Source organism: Tenrec ecaudatus, chromosome 6 (assembly GCF_050624435.1).
Source record: "Tenrec ecaudatus isolate mTenEca1 chromosome 6, mTenEca1.hap1, whole genome shotgun sequence".
Classification (NCBI taxonomy): domain Eukaryota; kingdom Metazoa; phylum Chordata; class Mammalia; order Afrosoricida; family Tenrecidae; genus Tenrec; species Tenrec ecaudatus.
The window spans coordinates 159886249-159907332 of NC_134535.1; the positions used below are offsets into that span (position 1 = coordinate 159886249).

At 49.0% G+C, this 21084-nt stretch overlaps 1 protein-coding gene and 1 pseudogene across 2 annotated transcripts in view; both read right to left on the minus strand.

Moving 5' to 3' along the window:
• Nucleotides 1-10010, minus strand: part of PFKFB3 (6-phosphofructo-2-kinase/fructose-2,6-biphosphatase 3) — a 90354-nt gene extending 80344 nt beyond the window's left edge. For both annotated transcript variants that reach the window (XM_075552415.1, XM_075552421.1), the window contains exon 1: nucleotides 9858-10010. In XM_075552415.1, coding sequence (XP_075408530.1) covers nucleotides 9858-9873 — 16 coding nt within the window. In that variant the 5' untranslated portion in view covers nucleotides 9874-10010. The remainder of the gene's footprint in view (nucleotides 1-9857) is intronic.
• A 6605-nt stretch (nucleotides 10011-16615) lies between these two features.
• LOC142451725 (iron-sulfur cluster assembly 2 homolog, mitochondrial-like) lies at nucleotides 16616-17526 on the minus strand (annotated as a pseudogene).
• Nucleotides 17527-21084: the final 3558 nt, after the last annotated feature.

Genomic DNA, 21084 nt, shown 5'->3' on the forward strand with positions numbered 1-21084 from the left:
TACTTCACACCCGCTACTAGCAGAATGGAAAATAACACAGGAGCGCAAGTCAAGCTGGGGAAACAAGAACCCGTCGTGGAAGGTAGGAACCTCCAACAGTGCATTGCTGTGGAGAAGAGATCCACAGTTCCGCAAACATCTCACATAGAATGAACGGAGCGCCCAGCAATTCCACTCCTGGGCAATCGAGGGGGGCTCAAGAGATTCACATTCCATTTGCCCAAACTTTTTGAAGCCCCTTCAAACGCCCCAAAGAGTAGGAAGCAGGAACTGAAATGTTCTTACACACCAGTGTTCATGGCGGTATTATTCATACGAGCTCTTTTGGAGTTCAGTGCCAGACCTGATAGGTGACAAGGGCCAGAGGCATGGGAGCTCCACCCGGCTCTCTCTGACCAGCGAGCCTGGGGAGACTGCTTCGTGTGGCACCTGGAGCAGCTAACGCCACCTGAGAAGCTGCCTCAGTAGCTGCCTTGCTCAGGAAGTTACCCTTGGGAAAGCCCAATGACCCCACACATGACCTGGGCCTCACCTGCAGCAAGCAGTTATTTCTGGAGAACACAGACCATTCCCAGAACCCCAACTATCGGTATGTGTGGGTAGCACACATGGAAGTGCCAGAACTGAGTGTCACCACCCATTAGTGGCCTTGAAATCCACCTATTGGAACAAGCCCCAACCTTCTGTAATGGACTGGACTAGGCGGTAGCATGTCAGGGCGCCCCACACATACTAAGGATAAGTACTGTTTCACAAACCCGTCTGTCTAAGCATCCAACCCCAGAACCATTACATCAGAATCTCTGGGGCTAGGGCCTGGGCCTGAGAACGTTTTAAAAGTTCCCCAGTTAATTCTAACACGCAGACAGGATAAGAGCCGCCGGAGACGGGTTTGGTTCTGCAGAGAACAGATGCGTCTGTACCTATTGTTCTAAGCTGGCATCTGGCCACCCCAACAGTCACATGACCATGGTGCTGAGCGACAGTCTGTCCCTAGAGTCCGTGGGCACAGAATGGGCACTTCCCATGGTCTGGAGCAGACACACTGTGTCTGCCAGTTTAAAAATCCACACTGCCTCAAAAGAGACCTCACCAAGTTCCTGTACGCCACTTACTATTTAAACCGGGGCGGGGGTAGGGGGGGAAGGCAGGGGAGTGGGTTTTCTGCCAAAGGCCATTGGGGCATTTACAATATCACCCTCGGGCCATACTAGTCAAACATTTCATTAACTCACCCCTGGTGTAATGGCTGGACAGCTTCTCTTTGGTGAGGTGTGTGATGCTAGGTGGCATGAATGATTTCGGGGTCACCAGCCCTGATGGAAACCTTTCTGCACTGTGGGACTACAGTGACCCACTTCCCCAAGCCTCCTGGATGGCGTAAACACCCCACGGGCCAGAGGGCTTCCTGTCCCCTACTGCTGGGGTTCAGGATCTCAAGCAGTGAAAATAGCAAGCCAGATTTAAGCCCCCCAAAGAAAACAGTTGTGACCCCAAAACACCAGCCACACCCTAGCCACCCAGCACCTAAAGGGAAGGGAACCAAAAGCCAGGGGCCCACTGCCTCTGGAAAACCCGCTTGTTTTACCATGGGCCCGGAACACGGGGAGGAAAGGCTCGATTTTTCTGACAAAACTGCCAAATTAAAGCACAGGCTGGGGTGCGTGTATGTTTGCTGACTCGCCGTGTCCCGAATGGTTTCTGGAGCAGCATCTGCACCCCTTCTGCTCTTCAGACACCCCCTGCCTGCCCCTTAGGAGGGCTCCCCCTTCCTCAGGTCCTGAACGCAAGATGTAGCCAGAAGCTGTATACACTGAGGGGCGTCAGTCAGGAAACGAGGGCGGCATTCCAGTTCTGTCACCAAGTCTCTTACCACTGCTCTTCCACTCGACTGTCCTGTCTCCTGGGAAGTATCCCTCCCTAGTTCAGGACATTTGGAGCAATTTCTGTATTCCTTACCACTTTCTGCATTTTCCAAGTTTCTCATTATAAAATTCTACTTCCTCACTGCCCTCGAGTCACTTCTGACTCATAGTGACCTCGTAGGACCAGGTAGAATTGCCTCTGTGACTATAACTCTTGACGGGAGTAGAAAGCCTCATCTTTCTCCCAATTAGCGGCTGGTAGTTTCGAACGGATGACCTTGTGGTTAGCAGTCGGATGCATAACCACTCCATTACCAGGAATCCCATAAAATTCTAAGGTCTCCTTTTATTTATTTAAAAAGAAAAAATAAAAGCTCTTCCCTGACCACCTTGTGAAAGTACACTAGCAAATCACTCTCCCCTAAAGGGAAAGCCTGGCAGGAAGGATCCCTTCAGATTCTGAGAAAAGGATGAAAGGATTCTTTGCCCTGGAGTCACCTGAGGGAAGGAAGGGCAGGCCCAGGATGACGGCACCTGACATCAGGAACAGAGAGTCCTAGGCTGGATTAATAGGAGAGCAAAGTAGACTGCATTCATGACAGAAACATCAGTCACCAAGTCAGACTGTAATGAGCACAGGCTCGATGACATCACCACCTGCCACCTGCCTGGAGATGCAGGGAGATAACAGGCTACAGGGTCCAGGACAAAGTCCTTGGAGGACAGAGGTACAAAGAAGTTCCATGCGGGGGCGGAAATGCAATATAGGGGAAAGGGGTTAAAGCGGTGGGAAAGCACCCATCCCAGCGGAGGTGGATAGAATCTTAGTTCCACCTCCTTTGGAACAACAAACTAAAGCCAAGATTGCCTAAGTAGCAACCTTGAGATGACCCAGCGTGCTGCTGGCATCGCCGGCGGAGCTGTCAGTCCCGGGTTACCTGCTCCCAGGTCCGTGTTTTCTCCTCAGTGCCATGGTATTTTCGTACACACTCAGCTCCTCAAGAGAGGCGAGTCTAGGCACTCTTCTGAGGCTTCCATGCACGTCATGACTTCTACTGCCTGGGGTTACCTGCCCAAGCTGCCAAGCACTGTCCCATCAGCAGCCAATCACGAGTGCACTCTTGCAGACAAAGCCAGCTGTGAAGCTGACCGTCCTCCTGCGGAAAGAGTGAGCGCTCTCTGCACGTAAGTCACCTGGGAGCCAGTGTTTGGGAAGAGGAGCACCAAGGTTATAAAGAGACCCGGGGCTATACGGTAACATCAGCCCATACTTTCCTACATGACAGCAGGCAAGGGCAATGGAGACATCCCGCACCATCCTCCCCCACCCACCACACCCCTTTGCCTCTGCCCCCCCCCACAATCTACTCTCCTTCTCTCATGTAAGCCACATGTGACTTACATGACATCTTGCCCTGCTAAGCATTTGACCCACCCAAACCAAAAGATCAAACTCTGCCATCGCGTCGATGTCGATTCACAGCCAGCCTGTAGGACAGGATAGAACTTCCCCTGTGTGTTTCCAAGACCGTAACTGTTTACAGGAGTCGAAAGCCACCTTTCTCCTGAGGAGCGGCTGGTGGTTTCGAACTGTTGACCTTGATAGCAGCCCAATGCATAACCACTACACCTACCAGGGCTCCTCATTTAACCCATGGTGCATCTACATGCAAACATTAGGAAAGCCAAGGCGGAGGGAACAATGTCAAAGATCTGCCATTCTTAGTACTGCAAGTAACTATTCCAAAAGAACGTGGTGTTTTTGACAGATTGACCAACGGCAAGACTTAGTAAGCACTTGCTGCTACCAGCCCCTCAAATAAGTATGAGACACAGTCAACTCACTCAGAACACTACCATACAGGCACATTCTAAGACCAAAAGGTATTAAACTCTGACGATGGGTCAGGAGGATACAAAAGTGTGTGTGTGTGTGTTTATACACAGCAGTAAGAATGGGAGGTATTTGGGGAAGTGGGGCTCCGTCAGTGGGTGAATGGGCACAGAGGAAGCTCGAGTTCAGTTACGTGAAGGACGAGAGGGTACACACCGTCCTAGAATAGAAGATACTCTAATGGGGAAACAAAAATGCCAGAAAACGTAGAAGGGTGTAGTTAAATGATCAAAGGTCAGCAGAGACTTTCTGTGATAACTAGGGACAGAAAGCTCTGTATCAAACTGAACCAGTTCAGCCTGGTTGCCAGGTGCCCTCCCAAGGCTTAGGTCCTTGGTCTCCTTTCCTTGGGAAACATGGTAGAGGGCATGATGTCAGTCTCTGCATGCTCAGGGACCCATTTCCCACCCCACAGGCTCCTAGAGCTTCGTTCTCAACCTGTCAGTCATGACCCCTTTGGGGGTCAAACAATCCAGGGGTCACCCGATTCATAACAGTGGCAAAATGACAGTGATGAAGTAGCAACGAAAATAATTTTATGGTTGGGGGTCACCACAACACAAAGATCTATATGAAAGAGTCGAGGCATTAGGAAGGTTGAGAACCACTCCCCTGCGGCATAAGCTGATGAGATGGAGACCTAGAGCCACCTAAACTACCCAACTGCCCAATAAAGAAATAAAAGCATCAGTAGCCGATGGCCCCTCCTTGAGGATGTCTTTCAGGGTCAGCTCTTTGCACACCTCATGGGGAATGAAGAGAAAGGGCAGCCAGGGTTTGGGCCCCCAAACTACTGACCTGTCTTGACTGAGCCCCTGTTGTAAGTGGCCAACATCTAGGAATGCCAAAAGAGATGCATCCCTTGAGATGGTGCGACCCAACTTTCCATTATGTTCTCTCAGCATCCATGGAAATGTCAAGCTTATGGGATGACCAAAGTTGCCTTGATGGTGTCCCTGTGACCTTGACACCTAGATGGCCTATCATTCTCAGGGACGCCCACCTCCACAGGGTGTACGGATTCAGCATCTATGATACTGGCCAGGCTGCTGTCATCTGCATGTGCACCTGCAACTCCTGCTCAGAGATAAGATGGTGTGAGGAGAACATTTCAGGTGTCTGAATCCACTTCTCTGCAAGCCTCTGATGTGAAAGAAGTGGCTGGTGTTACACTTATCATACTTTGTGCTTCTGCCTGGCATATATTATGGCCGGGTGCTATGGAATCCATGCAGACTCTTAGCAAGCCTCTGACAGAGTAGGGTTTCCTAGGCTGTAATCTGTCCTGGAGCACATCACTCCGTCTTTTCTCCCAGGGGGCACTGGGGGGAGGGGGGATGTTAAAGCGAAGACTGTTCCGTTAGCAGCCAGGTGCTGAAGGCTCCTTGCCTGACACGCACGGTTTCATACCATGGTAGTTTTTGTTGGACAGGCAGAATATAGTGGTCTAACACCCAGCTTGGTTTATCACATTCTTTGCTGAAGGGCCTTGGGCAAACAAGCTACTTTACTTCTCTAAAACCTCACTTCCTTTTTCTGTAACGTGGAAACCATAATCTCATTACCTAGAGCTGCTGTGACCACATGTAAGATAGAGGGCCTCGCCTCTGGAAGGTGCGCCATAAAGGTTCATTTTGTTTTTTCCTGGATGTTCTTTATCACCAGCCCCTTCAGTGGCGACTGCCCTCATCCTTTCTGCAAGAAGCCTTGGGGCACTGTTGTCCGAAGGCATTTCTTAAATAGGATTCTGAATCTGAAGGGGCTTGAAAGACTTAAGACCCCAGCCTTCCTAAGGAGCCACACCTACATCACATGAGAAAAGTCACCGTCTACCTATGTTTAAGGTTGTGGGGGGCAGGGGGAAGCATTGCCTTAGCCACCTTTAAGAGTTGGCTTCCTCGTGTAATCACCCTGTTACCATATTCCTTCCTGTGTCTTGAGTCAATCCGCCTTGCCCCTTTTGTTCTCATCTATTTCTTCCAGGTTTCTCGACAGGGCCTTCTCTTCCCCCTTCATCAGATCTATCTGGAAACCCACTGCGAAAGACCTACATCCGAATCCGGACAGCTTGACCAACGGTCCACCTCTGACCCTCTCTCTGCAGCCCCTGTCACCCTGGAGACAGGCCAAGAGGAGGAGCCTCAAGGGCAGCATCCTTCCCACTGCCCGGGGCTGAGAAAGTCATTGCCAGCTGTGTGGACGCTGCCAGAGCCTCGCTCTGAACGGCTCCAGTCCAGCTGCCGCCGGGACCTGACCCCAACTACAGCCTGTGACAGTCTCGTGAGTGTCTGTCAGGCCACCGCCTGTGCTTCAACTACTACCGGATGAATGCCTGGCCCATACTAGTGCTCGGTGCAGAGGACAAATGAATCCATGACCTGCCACTCAATCACGGACTCTCGTCCTTGTTACACTCAGCAGCTGTTTGCTGCCTGCCTCCCAGGAGGTAAGAAATTCGGCCGACTGCCTTCATATCCACTCCCCACTAACATGCATTCCACCACACCAACCTGTGTGGGCATCAATGGGCGCTGGCTTCAGTTGCCTTCTGTCAATGTCTTGAGATGCGGGGGAGCGAGGGCAGAGGGAGATCTGGGTGTTCATTCTCCTAGTTGACCTCCTGGGGGACATATCCGAGCTTAAATTCTCAGCACCTTGTTTGCAGAAGACTATGGATGGCAGAGAAAACTCAAGATCCATTTGCACATTTGCAGGGACCCCACTTAGATCAAGCTCCCATTGAATTCCTTCTGCTGGTTAACCAAGGATGCAGACAGCCTTGCCCTCAGGCAGCGTGCCTTGGAAAGTGTATGACTTCCACCCTCTCTACCCAGGCCAAGAAGGGGCAGTCTCTTAGGATGCCAGAGTGTGTCCTTAACGGAGATCTCCGTGCTGGGTTCAGAACTGAAGGCAACAGTCCTGCCCTGGCTGATTTGGTTGGAAGGACCGATCTTGGGAGCCCTTCTATCTAACATAATATACTTATCCCAGTCGTGGTCCTGTTCTCGATTCTGTAGTCCCACCTGAAAACTCAACGTATTAATCGACCACCAATCATGAATTTGTGACAGGTTCCTGTGTTCCCTGCATATTTAACTAAATCCTCGGAAACCATATGCTCTCGTGCTAATGGCCTAACCTCATCCGAGTGATGCATCTGTCTTTGTCTGGTCTTTGTTCCTTGGACGAGTTAATAAATGGTCTCCTTAAATTATATTTGAGACTGGGGTCTGTTTTGCACCCTAAAACAGGCTTACCACGAGACCACAGCTCCTTTCAGGCAGCCAGGAACTGCTCTGTCTCTTCAGGCCTTGGGGCAGGAATGCCTAAGGTTTCAGCACCACCTTTTGGTGGTTCTCCTATTAAAACTCAAACTCAAATGCATGGCCATAGAGTCCGTTCTGACTAATATCAACCCTATGAGACAGAGTAGAATTGCCCCTGTGGGTTGCTGAGACCGTAACTCTTCATGGGAGTAGAAAGCCTTATCTCTACTCCCACGGAGCAGCTGGTTGTTTCGAACTTCCGACTTTGTGGTTAGTCGCCCAATGTGTAACCCATTGAACTAGGCCACCAGGAGCTCCTTGGTTTTCCTACCCAAACCTTGTAACTATCCCTTTATCATCCCCCTCTCAACTTTTCCTGCTGGGACCCTGGGCAGATCCCACAGTCTCCTTGAGACCCAGAAGCAGAGGGGAAGGGAAAAGAGCCAGTATTCTCCAGCCCTCCCGTTTCTTTTGTTTGCAGTGGGGGGAGGGGGCAACAAAGTCTCCTTATAATACTTTCAAAATTAGTTTTCTGAGGAGGTTATAAGTACAGATGTTCAACTTTTTTTTTTAAAAGGGAAAACCTATCTGCTGGCATCTCCACCACTCTGAACAGCTCCAGGAGGAGAGGACTGCACACTGTCCTACACCAGACTGCCAAGCCATTCCAAAGAGCTGATGCTTCCCCACTGGACCAGACCAAGCCCTGTCTCCCCCTCCTTTCTACTTGCTGGACTTGATTTCTACATTAGAAGAGACCACAATTCAGTAAAAGAAAATAGGTGATCCCTGCCTTAGATTCAAAGTCCTCCGGAGCCCACCAATGTCCTGGGTTTTAAACAGCATTGGAATCAGAGAGTCGATTCTCTCCCTGGGACCTTTAGAAAATAGCTTTCACAGACTCTTGGAGGGCAGTCTCTCTTTAATTGCGGTTCTGCCTCTTTGGAGTAAATTTTTTTTTAAGCTTGGTTGGCAGTTTGCAAATGTTATCTAATAATGTGATACAATACACTACCCTAAAACAACTTTTCATTTCTAAAACATAATTTAGCCTCCTAGTTATTTCAGGTCTAGCTACATTGGGCAAGATCCTGGGTGCTGTGAGCAGGAAATAGATGCCTTTGCCTTGTATGAGTTTGCCACCAGAGACCACAATGACAAAGGAGGGCAGGGGAAGTGATAAACTCAGCAAGATAAATGGCTGTTAACACAGCATTAAAATGCACTGGGTGTTGGGGGCGGGGGAAGTTCTGGGAACCTTGAGAGACAAGGTGTTCAGATTATATAATGGAGAATCAAGAAGACATTCAGGCAGTGACCGTGGGACCAAATACCATCAGCTGACTGAAGGCAAACAGATCTCATCTCCATAGTTCTTTAGCTGTCTACTTCCTCCTCACCACCTGGCCCTGCTCCCCATCCTGCCCAAACCAACCCCCTTCACAGTCAGGGGCTCATAAGGACCTCTTATCAACCACTGGTTAAAGGACAAAGGTCAATATGGTGTCATGGGCAACCTGAGGGGGTGGGGGGAGGAGGGCAGGAAGGTGGGGTGAAGAGAGTGGAAGAGAAGCCGCAACATGAGTCCTAGGTATCCAGGGAACGAACAGACGGAGCCTGCATCCAGAGAGGGTGGAGGGTCTTGGGTCTTTGAGTGATGGATGACTGCCAGACCTCAAGGCCCTCCCAACACAAAGAGAAAAGGCAAGCGCCAGACTAGCCTGAGTTTGACATTAAAGTTAGGCCTCCCTCACCACGCCCAAACTCTGGCTTCTCCTGTTTTTATCACTCCATCTTCTATAGAGCCAGGCCCCAAGTTCCCACTTGGGTTGTGAAGCCTATAGGTAAGCGGCTGGGCCTCCAGGCCATCCCGGCTGCAACATGGGGTCAAAAAAGATTCCCTTCCCAATGGGGTAACTGAGACTGTAGCAGCGCTTGCGCACCCCCATGTGCAAAGGGGAAAGTCAGGCGTGAACGAGCCTGGAGCCAGATGGAAAGGGCTGCCAAGAAACTGAACCTGGTAAGGGCTCAATGCAAGCAAGGTTGCCTGGCAGAGGGCTAAAGGGAGGGCACCTTCCCGGACCAGGTGACCTGGCCATGTGTGTGCCCGCTCTCTCCCCGATCCACACACAACCTGTCCTATTAACTGCTCTCATTTTGTAGACGAAGTGAGACTTAGGATGACTCAATGGCTTTCCCTGTATCACCGGGCTATAAAAGCTGTGGGGGGGGGGGGACACCCTTGCGCCCCAATCTGGCTTGCCCCCCACAGCGTGGCTACTCTGCCCCTCCAATCCCCCTCCAGGACGCAGACTACGGACCGGACCGAGCAACCAAAATCAAACCCGCAAAGCTCCCGCCGAGGGATCGAACGAAATCGCCGGGGGTGGAGAAACCCAGAAACTCCCCACGCCTCCTGAAAGCGCATCTTGGTACTTGACAGTAGCGGCCTCGGGGCTCGGGTTGAAAGCCCCGCGGCTGCGGCGCGCACCGCCCCCAGCCCCGGGCGCCGCGCAATCTGGTGGCACGTGCTTTTCGGCCGCGGAGTCGCGGGTCTCCCCGAGAGGTTTCCCAAGGGGCGCGATCCCGACTAGTCAGCAGGCGGCGAGCGTCCGTCCGCACCCCGCCGGCGGGCCAGCTCCGGCTCTGCGCTGCAGCGCCCCCGGGGCGCGCGGGACTTTCCGCACCCGGAGGCGGTCCCGAGGCTGCCGGAGCCCGGGCTCGCTCCTCCGGTCCCCGCACGGCTGGAGCGCAGGTGTCAGGTCCGCCGGCGAGCGGAGCATCCTTAACCCAGGCCCCTCAACAAGTTAGTTGGGGAGACGCTCTGCCTACCTCTCCTGAAGGGCATCGTGGAAGAGGGCGCGCAGGAAGGACCGGGTGCGGGGGTGGCGCTCACGGCGGTGCTGACCCCGAGTCCGCAGGCGATACCGACGGAGGGTGACGAGTCCGTGCCAGCCTCGCGTCTCCAGGGCTCTTGTGGATGGCAGGCGCCGGCCGAGGGAGGAAAGGGGTGCGGGGGGTGCGGGGGAACGGACATATTTGGTCAAAGCCTCGGCGCGTCACCCGCCCGGAGGGAGGAACCGCTGAGAACCAGGAAACGTAGTCGCCTAGGCGGACACTTTCGGAAATTGCTTAACCCCTCCCCTGCCGGTGCTCCGCGAGCGGGGATGGAGGGTGGGGCAGGAAGGGGTGGGACAGTTAGGGAGCAAGCGACCCCCTAGCACTGCGCCCCCGGGACCTGCGTCCCGCCCCCTCTCTGGGTTCCGCTGGCCAAGCACTTCTCTGCCAGCCTCTCAAGTTGGGTTGGGAACTCGGAGCTAGAGCTGTGTGTCTGTCACCTGCCCAAAACAGACTCAACGGAACGAAAGGCTCTCCCTGGTCAGGAGAGAAAACCAGCTCATCCAAGGCATCAACCCTAGAAGAGGTGGGAGGTGGGAGAAGAATGTTGTCACATTTTTATGGTCATGTCCTTCAGGCACCACTGACAGGCACCTGCACCTGTGATGTGCCCAGATGTCTGGTTGGGCTGGAGGGAGTACTCACTTTCCCTAACTGCACATCGCCTTTATTCCCCCTGCCCCTGCCCGGCTTTATTTTCCTCCCTTGGAAGTATCCTCTTCTGGCCAGCTTTTGATTTTGTTCATTAGTGAGGTCTGTGGAGGCCCGTTTTTCTTTCGTTTGTTCGTTCACTGGTGTCCCCCCAGAGACTACTGCTGATGCAGCTCAATAAATGACTATCGAAAGAAATAACAAGTGCCTGGCTATTCCCACTGAGCATTGGACACGACAGAAAGCCCTGGATAGAAAGGGAGAACAATGTAGAACAAATCTCAAATTCCTAAAAACCATTTTCTTAAAGAGGAAAAGGGCCAAAATTACTGGATCAAAGGAGGCTGTGGCCTCAGGATACCCTTTGAACTTGGAATTGAAGCCACCCCCTGTGGTGGTCTTTCACCCACCTAATAGGGTGGCTTATAAAGTCAGCTATATGACTGGTGAATGTGGTGCACCTTTCAATATCCAATACCTGCGATGACCACGATCAACATGTTCCCTAAAACATGAGAAATAAGGAGGAGCAGGCAAGCTAGAGTAAAGGAAACAGAATAAAACACAAGAATGTTGACATGTTTTTTGGGGGGGGAGGTAACCAATGTCATAGAGCAAGCTGTATAAAAATTAAGTAGAAACCCAATTTGTTATGTAAGCATTCTCTCATAAAACACAATAAACCTTTTTTAAAGGAAGAGAAAGAACTGTGAGGCGCCCTAACTGCAAGTGGACAGCACTGGGTCACTAACTAAACGGTCTGAAAAAAGACCTGGTGGGCAGTGCAGTAAAGGTGGTAGTTTAGGACTCCCTATGGGCCGTTCTCCTCAGTCCTGTCACACACTAGGTGTCAGGAAAGCCTCAAAGGCACAGGACAAGGAACCACCGCATAGAGAAATTGTGTGTGTGTTGGGGCCAGAGGTGGGGGCTGTCATCTTACATTATTACTGACTATTATAAGGTCAACGGAGAAAATCCTATTTGCCCACTATCATGATCCCAATTCGACCTTGCAAGTCTGACTAGACCAGAGGATGTACACTGGTACAGATAGGAACTGGACACACAGGGAATCCAGGGCGGATGATCCCTTCAGGACCAGTGGTGTGAGTGGTGATACTGGGAGGGTAGAGAGAGAGTGGGTTGGAGAGAGGGAACTGATTATAAGGATCTACATGTGACCTCCTCCCTGGAGGACGGACAACAGAAAAGTGGGTGAAGGGAGACGTCGGACAGGGCAAGATATGACAAAATAATAATTCATAAATTATCAAGGGTTCATGAGGGAGTGGGGAGCGGGGAGGGGGAAAAATGAGGAGCTGATGCCAGGGGCTTAAGTGGAGAGCAAATGTTTTGAGAATGATGAGGGCAACGAATGTACAAATGTGCTTGACACAATTGATGTATGTATGGATTGTGATAAGAGTTGTATGAGCCCCTAATACAACGATTAAAAGAAAAAAAGAAATCGAGTCACACCTTAAAAAAAAAAAAGAAAAGAAAGTCCTATTTGTTGGGCTCACATGCCTCCAAGCCAGGTCATCTTTCTAGTCAGGTAAGAGTTCATTCCCGTGAAAGGTGCTGTTTTCATACTCTGGAGGAATTTCCTTAGGAACAATCATCTGGTACCTTCCCAATAGCTAAAGCACCCATACAAATAGCAATTGCCCACTTCCGATGAGGTGACATGAACCACTGTAAGTAAACGGAAAAGCTAGTATCGTTTTTGGTTTTTCCATCTTTTCTTCATCAGAATCTGTTTTTTTAACTTGATTTGTTCTCTATAATAGGCAAGTCTGATCTCATTTGGAGAACAGTCCCGGCTCCCTGTTCCTTTTGACAGAAGAGGTCAGGGAGAAGAAAGTAACTACTGGGTCAGACAGCCTGCTATCTGTCTCCAAGTTGAGTTAGGAACGTGGCGACTGGTAGAATCTTCCAGAAAGACACTGTTGCACGACCCTGGCTAGGGATCCCGATTATATATGAATGTGCAGGTGTCCGCTCCTGTGCCATAGTCTTAGTGAGTGCTGAAATAGAGAGGTCTGAGAGAGGCCGGCCCCAATCCCAACTACATGGACAGCCCTCCCTCCCCCCAGAAGAATTTACGTCAGAGGACAACACTGAAGCTACAGTTCAGGGAGAGGGGCATGTCTGATCAGAGCACACGGGAGCAAATGAAGGGGGAGGAAGAGAGAGCAGAGCACATCCTGGCCCACCAATCCTTGAGGGCTATATCCCTGCTCAGAGCAGCCGAAGCACAGAGGGGACCATAGGGCCAGCCCCACTATGAAACACAACATCCCTCCCTAACTCATAGCCATACGGGGACAACACTGGAGACACAGTGCGGGGATTGCGCGGGATCTGACCCCACCACATCCAGGCAAAACACTAAGGGCGTGCAACAGAACAGTAAGGGGAGCAGAGCAAGGAAGTCCCCAGGGAATACCAAAAGTAGAAGTCGGGGCCAGGGCTTAGTGACCCATCAGACTCAACCTGAAAACATTCCTAAAGATCAACAAACAGACCTTGAACTATTTACAGGCTTTTCCCTTTTTTTTGTCATTGGTTTGTTGTTGTTTTGCTCTGTTTTGTTTTTGTGCATATTATCTCTGCTAAGATAGACAGGATAAACAATCTGCAGGAGAAAACAATGGGACGGATGGGTTTGTGGTGGGGGCATGGGAGAGGGGGAGGAGGGGGGAAAGAAAGTGGGTGTTAGCAAACCCAGGGACAAGGGAACAACAAGTAATCCAAAATCAATGGTGAGGAGGGTGTAGGAGGCCTGGTAGGGCTTGATCAAGGGCAATGTAACTGAGAGGAATTACTGAAACCCAAATGAAGGCTAAGCATGACACTGGGACAAGAGGAAAATAAAAGGAAATAGAGGAAAGAACTAGGAGGCAAAGGGCATTTAGAGGTTTAAATACAGGCATGTACATATGTAAATGTATATATATATATATAATGAAAGGGGAATAGATCTATGTACTTATATCTATATGTTAAGAATTAAGGTTCCAAATGGACATTGGGCCTCAACTCAAGCACTCCCTCAATGCAAGAACACTTTGTTCTATTAAACTGGCATTCCATGATGCTCACCTTCCCGATAGGATCACCGAAGACAAAGCAGGTGAATAAGCAAATGTGAAGAAAACTGATGGTGCCCAGCTGTCAAAAGATATAGCATCTGGGGTCTTAAAGGCTTGAAGATAAACAAGCGGCCATCTAGCTGAGAAGCAACAAAGCCCACATGGAAGAAGCACACCAGCCTGTGTGATCACGATGTGTCCACAAGATCAGGTATCAAAGAACAAAAAAATCATATCATTGTGCATGAAGGGGAGTGTGAAATGAGACCCAAAGCCCATCTGTAGACAATTGGACATCCCCTTACAGAAGAGTCGCAGGGAGGAGATGAGCCAGTCAGGGTACAGTACAGCAATGATGAAACATACAACTTTCCTCTACTTCTTTAATGCTTCCTCCCTTCCTTCCTCCCCTCCACTGTCATGACCCCAATTCTACTTTACAAATCCAGCTAGACCAGAGCATTACACTGGTAGAGATAAGACCTGGAAGCACAGGGAATCCAGGACAGATAAACCCCTCAAGACCAATAATGAGAGTGGTGATCCCAGGAGGGGAAGTGGAAGGTGGGGTAGAAGGTGGAGACCCATCACAAAGATCTACATATAACCCCTTCCCTCGGGGACTGACAACAGAAAAGTGGATGCGGAGAAACATTGGACAGTGTAAGGCATTGACAAAATAATAATTTATAAATTATCAAGGGTTCATGAGGAAGGGGGAGTGTGGAGGGAGGGGGGAAATGAGGAGCTGATACCAAGGGCTCAAGTAGAAAGAAAAAATTTTGAGAACGATGATGGCAACAAATATACAAATGTGCTTGACACAGTGGATGTACGTATGGATTGTGATAAGAATTGTATGAGCCCCCAATAAAATGATAAAAAAAGATAAGCAGAAGGTCCCTCTCCCTTTTCCGTGTCATAAATTCAATGGCAGGTGGACATAACATAGACTTGGTTGCCACGCAAGGCAAATTCCATAAACTGAGTTGTCCCAGAAGGCAAATTTTATCTTAAGGCCACTAGGTCCAGACCAAAAAAAAAAAAAGTGTATGAGATTTTTGTATCCTACTTGCTGCAGCTGCACCTAACAGTAAAATCTGGATGTGTCATTGTTCCTTCCGGTTGGCACCTGTACCTCTCTGGGAACTCACGTGTTTATCGAGATAGGTGGCAGATGCACCTTGATCTAGCCCCTTTGAGTTGCTTTATGCCCGTAGAGAACAAAGATCACTGGAGCTAACTGCTGCCTTGTTCCCGTTCGATGGTTTTTGGTGTTTAATATTCCCTGGGACACTCGTTCTTTCACTGTGAATGAGAACTGGCCAACAAGGATTGATGTCAATGTCTAATAGTTCAAAGATGTTTCTATCTTATTATCCCTTGGAGAAGGCAAACAAGAAACCTGCTGTGAGGGAAACATCAAATAAAAACACAAAACTCATTGCCATGGGGTCAATTCTATTCAGAGACCCTCTGTAAGGTTTCTGAGACTGAATCTTCATGAGAGCAGACAGGCTCCTCTGGGGATCAATAGTCCAATGCTTATTTTATAGGGCTACCACTGCCCAGGTGAATCCATTTGAATAAAAAAACAGGGACATATAGCATTAGATTGCAGAATTGAGCCACCCAAGGCTAAAACACCTTACAATCAGGCCCAATTGGGAAAATGTAGGCCTAGCACAATACCTATCAGGCTAACGCTCTATGCGGATTTATCTTCAGAACCTTCTATCACACTTCAAAGAGCCCTGGTGGTGCCGTGGGATCTAGCCACAAGGTCAGTGGTTCAAGCCCACCGGCCATTCCGTGGGAGGGGAAAAAATGAGGCTGTCTGCTCCCATGATTTGCCATTGCAGAAACTGAAGGAGCGGTTTTTGCCTGCCCTGTCAGGTGGTGATGGTAAGCATGGGCTTGCTGCGGGGGGTGATGCAATTACAGTGATGCTCAGAATCACATGGTTTCATGAGCAGTTGATGCAAGCACGCTCTGTTGTTGTCAAGTGGTGTTTTATGGCACTGGTTTTGTCCGGTTTCTGGCGCTTTAGCTCCAGTACTGTGGTCTTTAGTATTTGTGAGCCATCACATCAATCCATAGCTTTGCTTGTTTGTCTGAAACTGACTTGTATGTGTCACCCACACACCCACAATTAAGTCCGTTTTAATTGGACTTTTCCTGCTTTTATAACCACTCAGACCAGTGGGGTTTTTTTGTTTTGTTTTGTTTTTTTACCACAAAGTCAGTGAGGCAATTTATTCTGACAAGATTCAGTCACAGCATCTTGAAATGTCCCTGTGGGCAAGGAGGCCCATTTCCAGATGATTCCAGTGTCAGAGGGAGTCTGGTCTAAGCTGTCTGCGTGATGGGTTATTTGGAGCCTAGCAGATTCATGAGGATGAGTGCCCAACAAATAGGAAGTGGAGAGTGGGTTGCATAAAAACTAAGGCTGGGTTGAGCAGAATGTTCAGACCGCTTGAGATGGTAAGAAACACGCTATTTGCCTTTGTCACCCCCTCCGGCCTCTTTACCAGGAGTTCAGCTACCCAGTCTGTGCCCTAGAGTCAAAATACCAATAAATAGGGATTTCCTTTCTAAAGATAGCTTTTATATAATCCATAGCACTATGTACAAGCAGCTCTGAAGGCCAGAACAGTAACTCCAAATTTTGGAGCCTGGGAGGCTCTGTAGATTATACTGGGTTTCCACCAGTGATTCAATCTGAAGAGAGCTCTGGAGACAGGAACTTAGAAATGAAGGGGCTGGAATTAAGAGTGCAAGCTTCACATTTTGAAAACTAGAGGGACATTACATAGCACTCATGGGCTGAGGGAAGTCTATCTGAGAAAGGACCATAATTAGGAGACAGACCGTGTGGGTCCTACGAATGCCAGGTCCCTCCAGGTGGTTGAAGCGGTGGCCGTGTCCAGGTCCCTCCTCCTCACCTCAGACTTTGACGGAGAACGAGGACCCACAGGAGCAGCCCTGCTGTGCCTGGGGATTGTTCACCACTTGAAAGGAGCTTCGGATAAGTTCTTGGCTGAAGTCTACCTGGGCCCCGTTGGCGAAGGCCATGCTGTCAGTCAACCACCACTCTTGCCCCATCCTGTTCAAACACCCTATCGTCTGGGTTGACAACTGTATCCAGTGAAAATTTGTATTGGAATCCGGAGCCTCCTCCTCCTTCCACCTGCAGTCTGAGGAATTCCGGCCCTTCGGTGATTTCCAAAAGCCTCTGGACACAGCTGTCGGTGAGATGGATGTGCCACTCATTGGCCTGGGGGCTGGAAAACCGCCAGGGATAACCCCCAGGCGGCCGCCATCTTTCTTCGCAAACCCAGACCAGTGTTTAGGGTTGATGGCTAAAGAATTTAGAGGGCTTTTAAGGCTATGGCCCTTCTCTCTCTTTTTCAGATTAAAATTTTATCCCTCACCCCTTTTATTTGTAGAATATAACACATACAAATAAAAAATACTATATGTAGTTGCCTGCCCCATCTCATCAAAATGATAGGATTCCATTAAACCCCTTTCGCCATACATTCTTTTTCTTCCCACCCACCCTCCCTCCTTACTTCCTTGTCCCTTCTCTGCCCCTCACCCCTCACTACTACCTAGTTGTAGTTTCAAAGTCTTTTCCTTTGGTGTGAAAACTATTTTTATTTTTCTTTCTTCCTTCAAAACAATGGTACCATGAAATATTTATCTTTATGAGTTTGACTAACTTTGTTGAACATACAAGTAAAATCTTCGAATTTTGTCCATGTCATTCATTGCGTGTTTGACAGACTCATAATTGATTTTGAGGGATGTATAACATTCCATGGTTGTACGCACCAAAGGCGTCCTGGCTGCATAGTGGTAACTAGTTGGGCTACGATCCATAAAATCCAAAGTCCGAAACCACCAGCTGCTCCATGGGAGAAAGATGAGGCTTTCTACTCCCGAAAGGAATTAAAGTCTCAGAAACTCAAAAGGGCAGTTGTACCCTGCCCTCTAGGGCCGCCGCGAGTCGGCATCAGCGTGAAAACTGTGAGTGAGCCAGCCGTGTAGGTTCCACAGATGTTTCCCCATTCTTCTACATACAGCCTTGTTTTGTTTTATCTCCATCTCTTTGCTATTCCAGAAATCGCTGTGATAAACAGGTGTGCATGTGTCGGTTCCTGTTTTGTCCTATTCTTTAGGGTGCATTCCCAGTAGAGAGATCGCAGGGTCAGCAGGTATTATATGGTTGAGGAAGCACTGCACTGGTTTTCAAAGGGGTGCAACGTGTGAGTGGGCCAATCTCTTGACATCAGTGGTCCCTGATCGTAGTATCAATCATAATGCTGCAGTTCCATGTGGCAAGGTCTGAGAAAGCAATGCTCTGTTGGTAGTCATCTAATCTAACACTACATTTCAGCAGTTTACGGCCACATTCATCACCCAAATTCCTATGCTTAAGACAGAATGGAGGCAGGAATGTGCACCCTGAGTTACACGAGGTGACACCAACCCTGGAGATGTCACTGGGTAGTGGGGCATGGTTCCCTGGTTTCTAGATGTGGAAAAAGAGTTGAAGCAATTTTTTTTTCATTTTTTAGAGTTGAAGCAATTTTAAATTGAGACTAAGTTCCTAGGCCCTATCAACAGTCCAGTGTCACTTACATCAACAAGTAATTTCATCACTGTTCACCATACTTGCAATTGTGGCTGCTGGCATTTTTGTTCTCAGTCTAATGCACTATTGATTTGACCACTGTTGCTCTTCTAAGAAGCTCTTAGCCCATCAAAGTGGTATTTAAAATCTACTCCCCCCCCCCCCACTATCATGATCCTAATTCTATCTTGCGAATCTGGCTAGACCAGAGGATGTACATTGGTACAGATAGCAACTGGAAACACAGTGAATCCAGGACAGATAACTCCTTCGGGACCAGTGGTGAGAGTGGCGATGCCTGGAGGATGGAGGGAATGTGTGGCAGAAAGGGGGAACCGATTACAAGAATCTACATATAGACTCCTCCCTGGGGGATGGACAGCAGAGAAGAGGGCGAGGGGAGACGTCAGACAGTGTAATATATGACAAAATAATAATATTTATAAATGATGATGGGTTCATGAGGAGGGGGGAGTGGGGAGAGAGGAGGAAAATGAGCAGCCCATATTAAGGGCTCAAGTAGAAAGCAAATGTTTTGAGAATGATGATGGCAACAAATGTACAAATGTGCTTGACACAATGGCTGTCTGTGTGTATGGATTGTGATAAGAATTGTACAAGGCCCCAATAAAATGACTTTTTAAAAATCTACCCTAGTTGCTAGGAATTGCAAGGAATTTGCAAGGGCTTGCCCAGCCTGGTTCAACGTTTCCTCCAGAACCCCAGTTCTACCCTCATTTCAGAATGGCTCCTTTGAGTAGCATGATTTGGTCACTGGTGGTCCTTAGTACTCACCAAAAAACCCCAACTCACTGCCATTGAGTTGATTTCAGCTCATAGTGGCCCTACAGGACAGGATAGAACTGCCCAGTGGATTTCCAGAACCAACTCTCATCTTTCTCCTACAGAGTGACTAGTGGTTTTGAACTGCTGACCTAGTGGTTAACAGCCCAACGAGTAACCACTATACCACCAGGGCACCTTAGCACAAAGGTTTCAGAATGTAGTGTGCCTCAGAACCACTTGGAAGGCTTGTTAAGACACAGAGCCTGGATTCCAAACCCAAGGTTTCTGATTGAGTCGGTCTGGGATGGGGATCAAGACGTGTTTCTATGTGGGTGAAGGGAGACAGCAGATGGTGTAATATATGAAAATAATTGATAAATTATCAAGGATTCATGAGGGCGGGACGGTGAGGGAGGGAGGGGGAAAAAGAGGAGCTGGTACCAAGGGCAAGTAGAAAATGTTTTGGAAATGATGATGGCAACATACATACAAATGTGCTGATACAATTGATGTATGGATTGTTGTAAGAGTCCCCCCCCCAATAAAATGATTTATTAAAATTAAAGAAAAAGAGGATGTGTTTCTAACAAAGACGTTAGGTGATGCTGATATTGCTAGTTCGGCTAGAAAAGGGAGGCTTGATTACATGGGATATGCTTGGAGGGCTGGAATTTAACCGTCAAGTGACTGGGCCCCTAGAAGAACTACTGCCCCAAACCCCTGGGTACCTGGGAAACAGGGTTTTCCGTGAACACCATGGGAAACATGATCCCCTCTTCAGGAGTCGAGGGCAAAAAAGAGAGCCCACTCTCAAACATAAATTAAGGAGAAGGTGTATTAAATCCCAAAAGAGGCAAAGACACAGGCCCATCATCCAGACAAGGGAGGTGATCAGCACAGGATCATAATGGTGTCTGAAGAGTCACAGGACACTATTTAAATAAGACACGGAGCAAAGGAAGCGGTCACCATTTCATGATTGGTGGCCGATCAATACATCAACAGTCACAGGTGGGACGATAGAATTGGGAACAGGTGCGTGATGGGGAGGTGAACATTATGTGAGACAGAAGAGCTTCCAAGATCGGTCCCGGGCCTTCCAGCCAAGGTAGTCGGGCAGGACTCCTGTCCTCAGTATGGTGATCCCCATCAGGGCCACACCCCAGCAAGTCCCTACGAGAGACTGCCCCTCCCTGCCCTTGCTGGAGAGGGGAGGAGATAGAGAATACACCCTTCCAATGCACTCTGCCTGAGGCTAAGATTATCTACATCCCTTGTTAAGGATCAGAAGGAATTCAAGGGAGGTTTAATCCAAGTGGGGATTTTAGGTTTTCACTGTAATCCGTTTAAAAAACTCAGTGCCATTGGGTCATGCCAACTCATAGTGACCCTGTCATCCGAAGCCAGCTGCAAAAGAAATCCTTAGAATCCCCTTTAAGTTCTAACACAACGGTACACATTACTAAATGCACTTGGCTGTAAACTCAAAAGTTGGAGATTCAAGTCCACTCCCAAGTGCCTTGAAAGGGCTGGCAATCTTATGTAAAATCACCCATTGAATGCTGGATACCCCAACACTGGTCAATAGGAAGTTGCTATGAGTCAGAGTCAATGGCATCCCGTTTATTTATTTTTTAATCCATTATTCAAGGCACCTCTCAGAATGAGAGGATTTCGTCCACAGCATGGGAAAGATGTTCCCTGCTGGCATCAGTGCCCAGGTTGGTGGCTCTCTGCCCAGACTCTCAAATCAGGATGTGCCCACAGCCACCGCTTCTGATTTCCATCAGTGCAGGAAGAAAAGAGTCCCCTTCCTATATATCTTTTCCTGTGTTAGCGGTTCTTTCAGGGGCAAAAACAGAGGGGAGAAAGATCTAACTCACTTGGTTTGCCTTCTGACGGAAACCCATCACTCCCACAGCCTTTCGTTGTCCGGGTATTTGTAGTTCAAGACTTTGCTCACACAGGAAGTCAACTGAGAGTGTTATGG